We start from the raw sequence: 12412 nt of genomic DNA on the forward strand, positions 1-12412 counted from the left end.
GTGGCCAAGCCGGTGGTTAAACTCTACAAGTGAGTGCGCTTCAGTGTTTTCGTGGCAGTCGGCCCATTAGAGAGGTGTGGAGTCTCATGGGAAGGGCCTTGGGTAGAGGTGGGGGGATTTCTTTCAGCTAGGTAAGCCCTAAAAGCCTAGCACATTCCCAGGATGAAATGCTGGAGTTGTTGGTGGGAGACAACGCCCAGTACAGGCTCTGACACCTGATCATCCCTGTCCAGTTGGAAATTGCATCTAGACTTAGTGTCAAAATGTAAAGCATTATTTCAGCCACTTAAAAAGAAAAATGAAAATGCCACACATATGTATCTTATTCGGATACCAGAATAGAAGGAACTTTTGGCCTAGATGTGTCTGGAAGGAGTTTTACAAAGAAAAGCTAAAACTGTAAGTTGTGGATTGCAAATTCAAATGGCTACAGGGGCCAGGCAGGTCCTGGAAGTGAATGTCAACAGAGGGGGTGGCATGGGGTGAGGGAGGTGGGAGTGGGGGGTGCAGGGGCAGTTGAGTGGCAGTTGAACTGTATGGCTTCTATGCAGCTCCAGCCAGTTATCACCACAGGGGTCCCCCCAGGCTCCGTGTGACCAATGATTCCTGTTTTTCAAGAGAAGCAGACAGCTGGCTCTGGGGTGAAAAAATTCCCACTTTTTACATTAGCAACAATGAAACCCGTGTGCGGACCTGCATTCCCGACAGCAGTGTACTGCTTCTGCTATGGTCCTTTTCTGACCTTGTAGCCTCCAAACAATTTAGCCGTCGTTTAGGTCAGAGGTTCCTGATCAGATTACTGGGACTCATTCCATATTTCACGATCATGGTCGTAATTTGGGTTTTAGAGTACGAAATCTTGTCCGTGGTTCCCTTTTCAGAAATGTGTCATGAGGCAGACTTGGGATTGTCCTCCAAAGAGCCTTGCTCTTCGATATGTTTTAAAGGGGAGAAGAAAAGGTGGCATGGTGGCAAGCATGCCAGAATTGTGAAAGCTATGGCCTTATTTAGAAACCACAGAGGCGGGTGCTGATAACATTGAAGGGGCCATTTGGACGCTTGGCAGCGTGTGACGGAGACTCTGAGATTGTGCTTGCATTTTACCTGCAATGCCTGTGTGTGCTGGGCTTTGTGTTTCAGGTCCCGAGGAGTGCTCCACCAGTTTTCTGGAACTGACACTGACAAAATCTGGCCCTGTGTTTACGCGGTTTTCTCGAACAAGATCACGCCGATTCAGTCCAGAGAAGCATGCTGAGCCCGGCCAGGGGAAGAACCAGGAAGATGTGCTTCTCCCTCCAGATGTTTCCGTTGTATGTGTAGTATGGTCCCCAGTAGAAGCCAGCTGAGATAGCTTGCAGTATCTTTTCTAGTTTCAATGATGAACTGATATGAAAACTAATGAGTGCAAGGAGGCAATGAAGAGGCTGTTCTCTGCCCTTCGGAAAGAAGGGCCACCCACACATGTTGAAGATGCGTCTGCACACGCCCGTCAAGCCCTTCGCCAGAAAACGAGGACAGGCTGGATTTCAAACGCCGCATAACCCAAGCTCTAGCTGATTTTTGACCTTCATGTGGCCATAGTGGCAGCCTTTTTGCATATGGTGGTGGTGGTCTCTGGGTTCTCCCCACCCCCTAAAGGCTGTTGAACCACAGCACCAGTGGCCTGAGGATGCCCAGGGCTGTAGCCCGGGCTTTGTCCACGTTCTCTGGATGTCCTCCCCTGGAGACAAGGAGGTTGAAGCCAGTTGCCCACAGTGGTCGCTTCTCTGACTTTGAGTGACTGTACCCACAACTTACTATTTTTTTGTTGTTGTTGTTAGGAGAGGCATCTCCCTTGCATCCATGCTCCATAGAAGCTCTGCCCTTCAGACATCCTGGAATGAAAGGATTTGGCTTCTGCTATTTTTATTAGATGGTGTTTATGTTGTTGTTTTTTAAACATCTGTTGCCTCCCCTCCCTTTCTCCCTACAGATCCTTACTGCTTTGAGCCCACTGAGATTCCTCTGTAAGAGCTGAGAGCTAGGGCATGATGTCAGATCACTCGATGCACCAGAACTGAGCTCTTTGAGGGTCTACTTTACACTGCTGATCTGACTCTCATGGGTGGATACTGTTCATTTTTTTGTTGTTGTTGTTGGAAAAAATAATCATCGTTGTAAATCCCCAAAGTAAGAAATATTCACCTACATAAATGTTAAAAGACCATATCTTATGTACTAGATGTAATTAAGACCATAGGGAGTTACTGGACTGAAAGAATTGTTTACTTTTTATTCAAGATAAAAAAAAATGTATTTTGAAAATGCTGCTAAATGTTGATGCCGACAGTGTTTTTCTCCTGTGAGCAAAGTGTTGGCGAAGGGAATGGAGCCTGTGGGGCTGCGGAAACATGTTGCACTAGCTGTGCCTAGACTCAGGATGACAGCTTCACAAGGACGAGGAAACAAAATCTTAATTTTTTTTTCTATTCCAAAGATTCTATAGGGTGGCCATAAAGTCTAAAAAGATGGATAACACTATTTTGTCATTCACTGTAATGTAATATCAATAAATCACTTGTTAACGCTTTGCTTGGTCTCCAGACTTGGTGGCCACCTTGTATAATTCTTGCTCTCCTCTGGGAAGAATGATGAAGTTTATTCCTGTTGCCTTAAAAAATAGCCCTCTTCATGCATTGTGATTATTCCCCTCGAGGGGCCTTTACTATTCCTGGGAGGGACTTCAGTGGACTTATTGCCTTTGGCCTCTTTGGGGAAGGGATAGGAAACGACCTGCTCACTGATTCCATATTCCTCCATCCTTCACTCCCATCTCCCTCCCAGCAAAATAACAACCACAGCCTGTGACACTGTGTCTCACAGTGTTGGCTGTTTCTGAGACTGCCCACCAACCGGGGTGGCCCTTTGCTAGGTGAGACCAAAAAAAGTCACACACCTTTTCCATGGTCTTTGGAAGACGATGCTTATTTCATGCTCAGTGGTCTAAATATATATTATTTCTGGTTTTCTTCAACACACTCCTTCAATGATTTTGTAAAAAATTTTTAAAAAATTGTTTTGGAAAATATTTTGTGAAAAGTAAAATCCAAGGGACAGCTTTTCTTGGTTTTCATTCTACTGCCACACACACAACTCCTTTGCTGTTACGCAGAAATCATTTGGATAGTCTGAGATTCCCCCCTGTCCTCACATGCGGTGGTTCTAACCAGCTCTGAATTCACTTTCTCTCCATTATCCTGACAGGCAGCCCGCTTGCTCAAGACTTAAACATTGCTGTGTTTAATACCCGTTAACTTTAATGCAAGCATAAAAGAGGTACCATTTATCAAAGGCCTACCGACTGGCATGTGCAGTTTCAGGGCCTTTATAAAAACAAGGTGGGGCAAAAATAGGTTTACAGCTGTTCATGGAAAATAATACAATAATCAATAATACAGGAACAAACTTTTATGCCCTCACAACTGTGACCCACCCTGTACTTCGTCTTTCAAGCATCCTGTGAGATAGGCACGCTCCCACATTTATAAGAGAAGGCAAGGTCAGAGATGTGAGGCGTGTTGCCCAGGCCCCTGCTGCCAATAACTGTAGCCAGGACTCACGCTCAGGCTTTCCTGACTCTGCAGCAGAGTTTGCTCCTGGATGTCAACCACCTGTTTCCTGAGTGAGCTTGCTTGTTTTTGTCTTGTATTTAAGAGTGGCCTCACATAAAAAATGGTCCCCTACGTGACATTCCACTTTACATGGTACTGTTCTTAGTTTTCCCTTTGCTTACGCAAAGGAAGCTGCTAGAAAGTCTGAGCCTTGATACTCCTCCGAAACTATTCTCATTTATAGACAAAATAAAAGGCTGCTCATGTACTATAGGCTGGTTTGAGTCCTGGCTAATCTATGGAGAAGGGAATCTCATGTCCCTCACCAACCCTTTTGTGTCCATAGTTTTAAGCCCTTAAAGGGACCATTACCCTTTAGCCACCCTCACCCATGGTGCTCACAGGTAGGTCAGGGCTCCTGGGAGCCTCACTTCTTTCCTGAGATTAGAACAAAGCGCTTGCTCCGACCCCAGGCAAGGCCCTGATAAACTGGTCCTTCCTAAAGTGCTGGCAGGTGAACCAATGGTGATGTGCACCTACACAGGGTAACCCTGACTTTACACCATCTCTCTATATTATATCACCAGGATTCTGAATGCCAAATCCACACCTTAGCCTGCCATCTGATGTGGTGGCGCTGCTTATCATTCACTGTTCTGGCCAACTCGGGAGACTAGCTTCCTGTCTTCCCCACCTTCCCCAGGTCATTCCCTGTCCCCCTCCAGAAGCCACGCTCAGATGTGCCTCCCTTCTCCCCCTTCCCTGCCTGACCCCCAACCTCCATTGGGAAGGGAAAGGAAAGGAGCAATGGGTGAGAGGTACTGCTGTGGCTTTTTCTGCCACTCAAAATGTTGAGACAATAATGTTAGAAAGATACCTGTGCAAAGCCATACATAGGGCTTTTACAAAATGTAATTTACTGGAACCTACATTCAGTATTTGACTTGAGCAGTTTGTCTAAACAATTTACCGGCATGCTGGGTGTATTTGCTCAAATCATAAACATCACAAATTTCCAAGTGTTATGGTATAGGCATCCTGAGCAGTTGCTGGTTATTGCTATTTCATGCTAAGTGCTTTACATGCATTGTCTAATTAAATCCTTAACAATTACCCTAAATGATAGATATTTCAATTACCTTGCCTCCTTGTATTTAGGAACTGAAATAATCCGGTTTACGTGAACTGTTTTCATGGACCTATAGGGATTAATCAGGAAATGAAAAATGGCGTTTTTGGTACCTTTCTCTAGTCTGAGCTCTCCATTCTCATTAGTAGGTAAAGCAACGTATTTGCTCCTGCCTGGCACCTTTGCTTTTGGCGCTCTGGTTCTGAGACAGGAAATGGGCCCTCCCCGGGTCCCAGTGGTCGTTGCACACTGTATACACAGAGGGCATATGTCTCATCTGTACTCTGCCTGTGTTACAGGATCCTGGGAGGCATCCGTATCTACCTGATGAGTTTTGCTTATCACCTTTCCGTGAACAGACAGCAGTTACATTTTCTTGCTGCAGTTAATTTTGCCGGAGAGGCCATTCATAAGGCAGATCATGTTCACGGTATGAATTGCTTCTCCCTTCCCCTCCATTTTGAGTAACTCCCTTGTGTCTGATTGGTGTCTCAAAAGAAGAATGTGGTCTGGTCCTAAGTTATCACCCCTTTTCTGTACATAACGGGCCCAGTCTGGTTTCCAGGGGAGAAGTGTGCAAGACCCAGATGTTGGGGACCCATGAGGCCATATTTCAGCCGTGAAGAAATATCTGCTTCCTGCACCTGTTGAGATGTATTATAATTACAGTTGTTTATAAGTGCCATATCTTATCTTTCTTTTAGCAAATTGCACAGTTCTTGCCAAAATAAATGCCATTATCTAATTACTGTGTGTGAGAGACAGAATGGCAAAGAGAGAGAGATGGTAAAACATTTCCAAAAAGGAAAAAGCTCTTATATGGCATGAATATTCCTTCCTTCCTTAGTGATAATTAGGCTATCCCAAGAAGTTCCGTATCTTTGAAAGAAAAGATTTCCTGCTTAAAACCTTTCGAACATCAGTGCACCCAGACGATTCTCCCTGGGGTTAGTGTGTGTCCAACTCCATTTCATCAAAACTTTTTCTTTATTTTAAAGCTTTGGCTATACAGTCAGAAATGTACTCAGTAAAAACAAACTGAATTGTATTTAATTTATAGGAAAGGGAAGAAAAACAAAAACTCAGTCTTTAGGTCAGCGCCCAGGCGTCAGGAGTCAGAGGGCCCTTCTGGCTTTAGGAGAATCTGTACGACTGATTTTTACATACTCTTGTTTCTGAGATGAACAGATCTCTGGGGGAAATGGAGTTCCAATGGCATTTCACTGTGATCCCTCTCACGCTCAAATCAGTTCTCCAACCCAAGGACAACTTGTTTCTGGTTTACTGCCCTGTGAACCCTCAGCTCACTTTCCCAGAAGTCACGTGTTTACGATGAGTCAGTGCTTTCCCTCAGGGAGAGCCCTTGGCCTTCTTGATTTGGGTATATGTGCTTAATGCAGACTATAGAAACCTAATCTGTAAGTGTTTTAACTGTTCATTGTATTATTATTTTTACTATCTTGCTTGAAGCTTATTCAAACTTTTTGATTTGATAGAAATAAAGTTTTTTTTTCCTGCTTATAACTAGTGAATTCATTTAACATTTGGATAGCTTTTTACACTTGACCATCTTCACAGATATTCTCATTCATGCCGCTGCAAGCACTCCACTACCCACAGTATTTTATCTCCAGTTTACAGATTGGGAAAACAGAGAACACGGTGTTGCCTGGATAAGTTGGTGGCAGGGCAAGATCCTGAACCCGAGAGTTAGGATCCCCAGTCTCATTTTCTTTCCTGCTGCGCCATGTTGCCTCATTTTGTGTACCCTCCAGTATCTTGTTTGTCCAGCACTTTATTTTTCACATGTTCATGGACATGAAAATCTTATTTGTGAAACAACTGGATGATGTGAGCAGGTCACATCATCACATCCTACACAGATCCCATCCTATAGATTAGGAGACGGATCAAAGTATGTGACTTTCAGGTCTCAGCAGGCCCATCTGGCGGGGTTGGCGCCAGGGAGGAAATCGAGCCTCCACTGGAGGAGCCCCCTGTGATAGGGAGGGAGCAAAGGCTCCGGCTTCTCCCAACCTCACACTCCCCTTTCTCCCATGGGTGGGTATGGTGTGGTCTTCCCCTTAGCAGAAGCCAGCTGACAGGAGCCTGAGAAACGTGTTCTACAGGTTTCCACGCCCCTGGAAAGGTGAACTGGATATGATGGCAAGTGGTGAATTGAATTAAAGTTCAAGCCATTCATCTCTTTGGTGTTGTTAATCCTCTCCAGAGGATAGTTTTTCATTGATTTTTAGAGGGAGTGAAAGGGAGGAGAGAGACCAAGAGAGAGAGAAAGAAACATCCATGTGAGAGAGACACATCGATTGGTTGTCCCCAACCAGGGCCGGGGATTGAGCCCGAAACCAAAGTACGTGTCTTTGATTGGAATCAAACCCAGGACCCTTCAGTCTGAGGGCTGATGCTCTATCCACTTAGCCAAACCTCTAGGACAAGCCATTTGTATTTTAAGAGGATTTTGCATCTCTGCCCCATTGGCTTCTTGCTGGCGCATATGATTTGCTCTAGCCAATGGAATGTGAGAAGAAGTGAAGTGTGTCACTTCGGAGCAGGAGCCTAGAAGTTTCAGGAGCCAGAATGTGGACGCCAATCTCATTCTGCAATGATCCTGGCAGTCTCATGGGACTTTTCTTTCAACCTGGATCCTAAAGTGAAGACATGGAGTCTGGGATGCAGCCAGTCCACAATGCAAAAATCAACCTTTGCTTTTATAAGCCACTGAGATTTGGTAGCACAGCATATTGTAGCCCAGGTGACTGATCGAAATGGGCCTAGTGTATGTCATCCAGTTATAGCTTTGATTCTTCATCAAGCACTATTAGGCTCTAGGGATGCAAAGATGAGTAAGACCCAGTTTTTACCCCTTACTTCCTCAGTCTCCTGGAGGGGATGGACATATGATTACATAACTCTACACATACCCGTTAGTTATTCACTGACTTATGCCTGAGGACACAGAGGGGGTCGCTCTTGGCTGACCAGGTAAAGACCAAAGAAGAGCTAATTGAGCTTAGTGATGCAGGAAAGGGAACCCAAGAGGAGGAAAAGGTATGTGTGTTGGGTGAGGCAGGCCTGGGAATTGAAGATAAGATTGAGTTGTATTGGGAAGTTGTGTGGACCTGGTCTTAACTGCTCCCTGGTCTTAACTGAGCCCAGTCTCTATGCCAGAAAGTGATTCATCAGGTTCACACGATAACATTGTAATTGTACTAGAGTCTGGACTAGGATGTGGAAGTTCAACAAAAGGGAATGGTTGGAACAGGAGTGAAAAAGAGTCAAATGTTTCCAGGGGAGAAGTCAGGAACCTAAATGACTGAAATGGAGGCAAGTGTGAGGCAGTAGGGAGGGGCAAGGGCTATGAAGAACTATTTCTAACCTGGGAGTCACTGCTCAACTCTGGGTGATTGTTAGCACCTCAGGAATGATGCCCAGTCATTCAATTTGTGAACAGAAACCAGATATGTTTTCTTGGTGAAATCTTCTGTTTAAATGTTTGCAATTTAAATTTTGATAAAATGGAACAGGCCAAACAGCATATCCATTTGGGGACTTCTGCATTAGAGACATAGGAGGTAGGGATGAGGGTTTTTGTGGCTAGATAGGTAGCTATGAAGTAAAGAGGTAGGCGTTGTAAGGGCAAAGAGTCTGAAGGGGATAATTTTTTAGCTTTGACAACAACAGTGACAAAATGCATAGTTATATTCTCTGCTTTATCAGAGAATACCACCTATTCAAAGAAATCACCTGAGTTTTTTACTCCAGAGTTCAACTGAGTGGGGGTTTTCCCATATTTATTTCAGCCAGTTAGTACATAAACATCCAATACTAAATAAAAACCATACCTGTACCTGGAGAAACTTATGTAAACTATATGTGTACGTGTGAGTGTTTTATATACATATGTGTGTATACAGGCATGGGCAAACATAGGTTTACAGTCATTTGTATAGAAAATACAATAACTAATAAATAATATAAGAATAAACTTTTGTGTACATATAACTAAAAATCTACTTTTGCCACCCCCTGTATATATGTATATGAATGTGCAAATAGAATTATGTGTGCATATATACACATGTGCATGTGTAATAGAAGATAGCAGTTAAGATTTATTGAGGGTTACCTTAGTGCCAGGCAATAGGCCAGCATTGCACAACAGCTACAGATGATGAACCTCAGGTTCAGTGAAATTAAGTTATTAGTTTACCCAGTAAGTGGTAGAATGAAGACTTCAACTCCAATGCTTACTTATGATTAGCCAGCTGTTCTGCCTCATTCTGACTCTCCCTACCCAAAGACTTAGAGCAGTGATAGCCTTCTGAGCTCGGCGTGTCAGTATTTTGAAAAACCCTAACTTAACTCCGGTGCTGTGCCACATATAGAAATTTTTTGATATTTGTAACCATAGTAAAACAAAGACTTATATTTTTGATATTTATTTTATATATTTAAATGCTATTTAACAAAGAAAAATCAACCAAAAAAGTGAGTTCGCGTGTCAGAGGTTCACCATCACTGACTTAGAGGGACCACAATTAAGGGCCCTGAAATCAAGGCACCTTTGACCTTGGGCAGAACTTACAGGAATGGGGGTGGAGAGTCCTGCCACTTGGAGGTGACTAGGACAGGAGCAGTACTGAGACTCCCCTGTGGCCAGCTTTCCTCCTAGCCAGGATCCTAGGTCAGTTTCTTTAACAGGCCTAGAAGGCCTTCATGAAAGACTAGATCTCATATTCCATCAGGAGTTGACAACTTGCACTTCCCCAATCTAGGGCCATGCATCTGGGAAAAGGTAATGTTTCCTGACAAGGAAGAATCAGGGGAAGAAAAATGAATTGCCCATATTTGGATACGTCAGGGAGGAAACCAGCCACTCACTCTCCTCACAATCATGGTCTTCACATAGAAGGGAACACTCTAGATCCACTGACTATGTCACATGCATCAATCATCCTGGGTACATTGACCATCTCAGACTACTCTGGACATACCGACCATCAGGATATTCTACCCTGGACACATTGATCATATGCACCTACCACAATGAGGAATTCTATCAGTGCAATAAGGTCAGGGAGAATGGACTGCAGGCTAAAATTGCTTGGAGACCTGAATGAATCATCTTCTATATTTTATCCGTATAAAAATCTTTGCTGTGTTTTTTTTCATATGCAGCCAATAAAACAGCCCAATTATCTAGTGCTCATATGAAAATCTTATCTAACAATTTATGTATCAGCATTTATCAATTGAGGCTATAGAGTGAGAGCTCTTTGAAGATAATGACAGATGCCTACCGTAAACTGAATTTTTCTACACATCTTCCAATAACCATGCACGTCAAGGGCAACAAATAAAATCACAATGAACTCAACACACAACACAATTATATCTACCATATAACCAGGAAATAGAATACTGCACACTCCCATTTCATTTGAGTTGGGTAGTAAACAGCTGAAATCAGTAGCACCAGCTATCACACCCATGTGGAAGTGGAGAGTTAAGAAGGAATGTTTTGGCAAAAGGAAAGTGCAATGGTGTCCCAGAGAGTCCACACTAAATAGAGAAATACTGAGAACAGTTATGCTGGATTAGAGCACTGGTTAATGGGGAATTAGAAAAGGGGGGTTTGAAAATACATGAGTTTAAATGTGTAAGTATTGAGAGCACATAGTTTTTGTAAGTGAGCAAGGGAACTAGGTAGGAGGGACATCTTTTTTGGAGACTTGGTCATGAAGAGGAAAAAATAAAGAAGTTGGTGGAAATTAAGGTTCCTGCAGAAATTACTTTCATGAAATCTAAGACATACTAAACTCTCCCTAGCCCTTCCCACCCATCAAAGATGCTATTCATCAAAAAAATTGCATTTCACTGTACCAACTGAAGAGAGCAGTCTTGAACTAAGAAAATAGTAAGACACCCAAATTCTTGAACCACATCGGTAGAAACACCTGGTCCAGGAAAATCCAAGTCTTGGAAATAAACAGAAAAAGGAAGTAAACTCCACATAGAGTTACTCTAAAAAGGAAATAAATTGAGAATCAAAATTCTTCAGCTAATGAAAACACTCAAGACCCAGTCTTAAAGCGGAAGATACTATAGCACAACACTCCAGCACAAACAAATGTTGTTAGACAAGCAAGAACAGATATGAAAAAGCACCACAAATCATAAATTCACAAATTCAGAAGAGAAGTGGGCACAAGATAAAAATACATGAAATAAGAATTGATTGAACATAGAAAAGAAAGTGAAGGAAAAGACAATGACCTCAAAATTAGGACTAAATTAAAAGATGCACAAAAAAGTAAAAGTTTTTAAAAATATACAAAATAAACATGGAAAAGTGAAATGAAAATTTCCAAGAGACTAAAACAAAATAGGAAAGATCAAAAAGCTCAGAAAGAAAATAATAGGTATAGAAGACAAAGAAGATCTAACGCACTTATAACTGAATTCTCTAAAGAAGAAAAACAAAATAATACATCAAAACCAAGATTAAAAGCTATAATCCACTAAAACATACAAAAAATAAATAAATCCCAAATCTACATATTGAAAGAATACACAGTGGAATTATGAAATTGACTCAGTAAAGTCAACTTTAGGACATTCTATTATGTCCAAGAAAATTCCTGTAAACCTGCCACCAAAAACACCAACGAATTCAATATATGAATCAAAAAGTGAAGCAACGTTTTCATCATGGAAGGAAATTCTGAATCAAGAATTTTATATCCAGCCAAGCTGACCTTCAATTATCAAACAAATGTGGCAAAAAAAAAATGTTTATAGAGAGAAACCAAGATGGTGGCATAGGTAAACACTGGAAATTGCTGCCTCCCACAACAATTTCAAAAATACAATGAAAAGATAAAACGGACATCATCCAGAACTACAGGAAGGCTGGCTGAGTGGAAATTCTACAACTAGAAGGAAAGAGAAAAGCACACTGAGACTCAGAGGAGCTGCGGAAGTAAAGTGCAGAGGTACAGAGGCTCGAGTGTACCTGAGGACGCGGCTGTCTTTTTGAATCGGGTGGGAGCCACAAGCTCCCGACTGCTCTGAGCTCCAGTTCCTGGAAGTCTCTCGGGATCCAGGACTCATACGGGGAGAAACTGGACTGTCTGGCAGCAGGCAGAACTCGGAACTTGAGGGCGGCTTTCCCTCAGAGGTGCTTGCAGTGATTACCGGGACACTGAGATGCAGGGCCCCTTAGGGCAGGGCTGAGGATCAGCCATAGCTGCTTGCTCTGCCCTGTTGATTTCCTGAGACCCCTTCCCAACCAGGCTGTGGCAGAGGCTTTTGCATATGAATGCCCTGGCCCTTTGCAATCTAAAATTACCTAACAAACTGCAGCTGGGCCAGACAGACCCAGAACTTCCAAGAGAAGGCCCAAGGCCCCACAGCAGCTTGCATTGCTTCACAGCTGGGCCTCATCTGGGCACCTTCAAACCCCAAAAAGGGAAAGGGAATCTGCAGATCTCTTCGTAGCTCCTCCTGGGTAGCCTCAGGCAGAGGCTAAATTAGCACCTCCTTAAATCCAAGAGCCAGTGTACCCAATGGTCAGAGTGAGACCATCCAGATTATAACTCCTCAGATCCATAAGGGACACACTCAGGGGGCAGACTCAGTGAGCACCAAAGCCCCACTGAAGCAAGTCTTGCCC

At 43.2% G+C, this 12412-nt stretch overlaps 1 protein-coding gene and 1 long non-coding RNA gene across 3 annotated transcripts in view; both read left to right on the plus strand.

The window, feature by feature from the left end:
• Positions 1 to 6240, plus strand: part of AK4 (adenylate kinase 4) — a 60123-nt gene extending 53883 nt beyond the window's left edge. The window contains exons 5-6 of the mRNA XM_006773275.2: positions 3 to 29; positions 1141 to 6240. Coding sequence (XP_006773338.1) covers positions 3 to 29; positions 1141 to 1255 — 142 coding nt within the window. The 3' untranslated portion in view covers positions 1256 to 6240. The remainder of the gene's footprint in view (positions 1 to 2; positions 30 to 1140) is intronic.
• An 887-nt stretch (positions 6241 to 7127) lies between these two features.
• LOC107184579 overlaps positions 7128 to 12412 on the plus strand; it is a 17684-nt gene continuing 12399 nt past the window's right edge. Inside the window, exon 1 of one of the 2 annotated variants that reach the window (XR_001515435.1) lies at positions 7128 to 8618. This is a non-coding gene — a long non-coding RNA (uncharacterized LOC107184579). The remainder of the gene's footprint in view (positions 8619 to 12412) is intronic. The other variant, XR_001515436.1, reaches the window with a different exon arrangement.

The sequence above is a fragment of the Myotis davidii genome, unplaced genomic scaffold, assembly GCF_000327345.1.
Source record: "Myotis davidii unplaced genomic scaffold, ASM32734v1 scaffold205, whole genome shotgun sequence".
Taxonomy (NCBI): Eukaryota; Metazoa; Chordata; class Mammalia; order Chiroptera; family Vespertilionidae; genus Myotis; species Myotis davidii.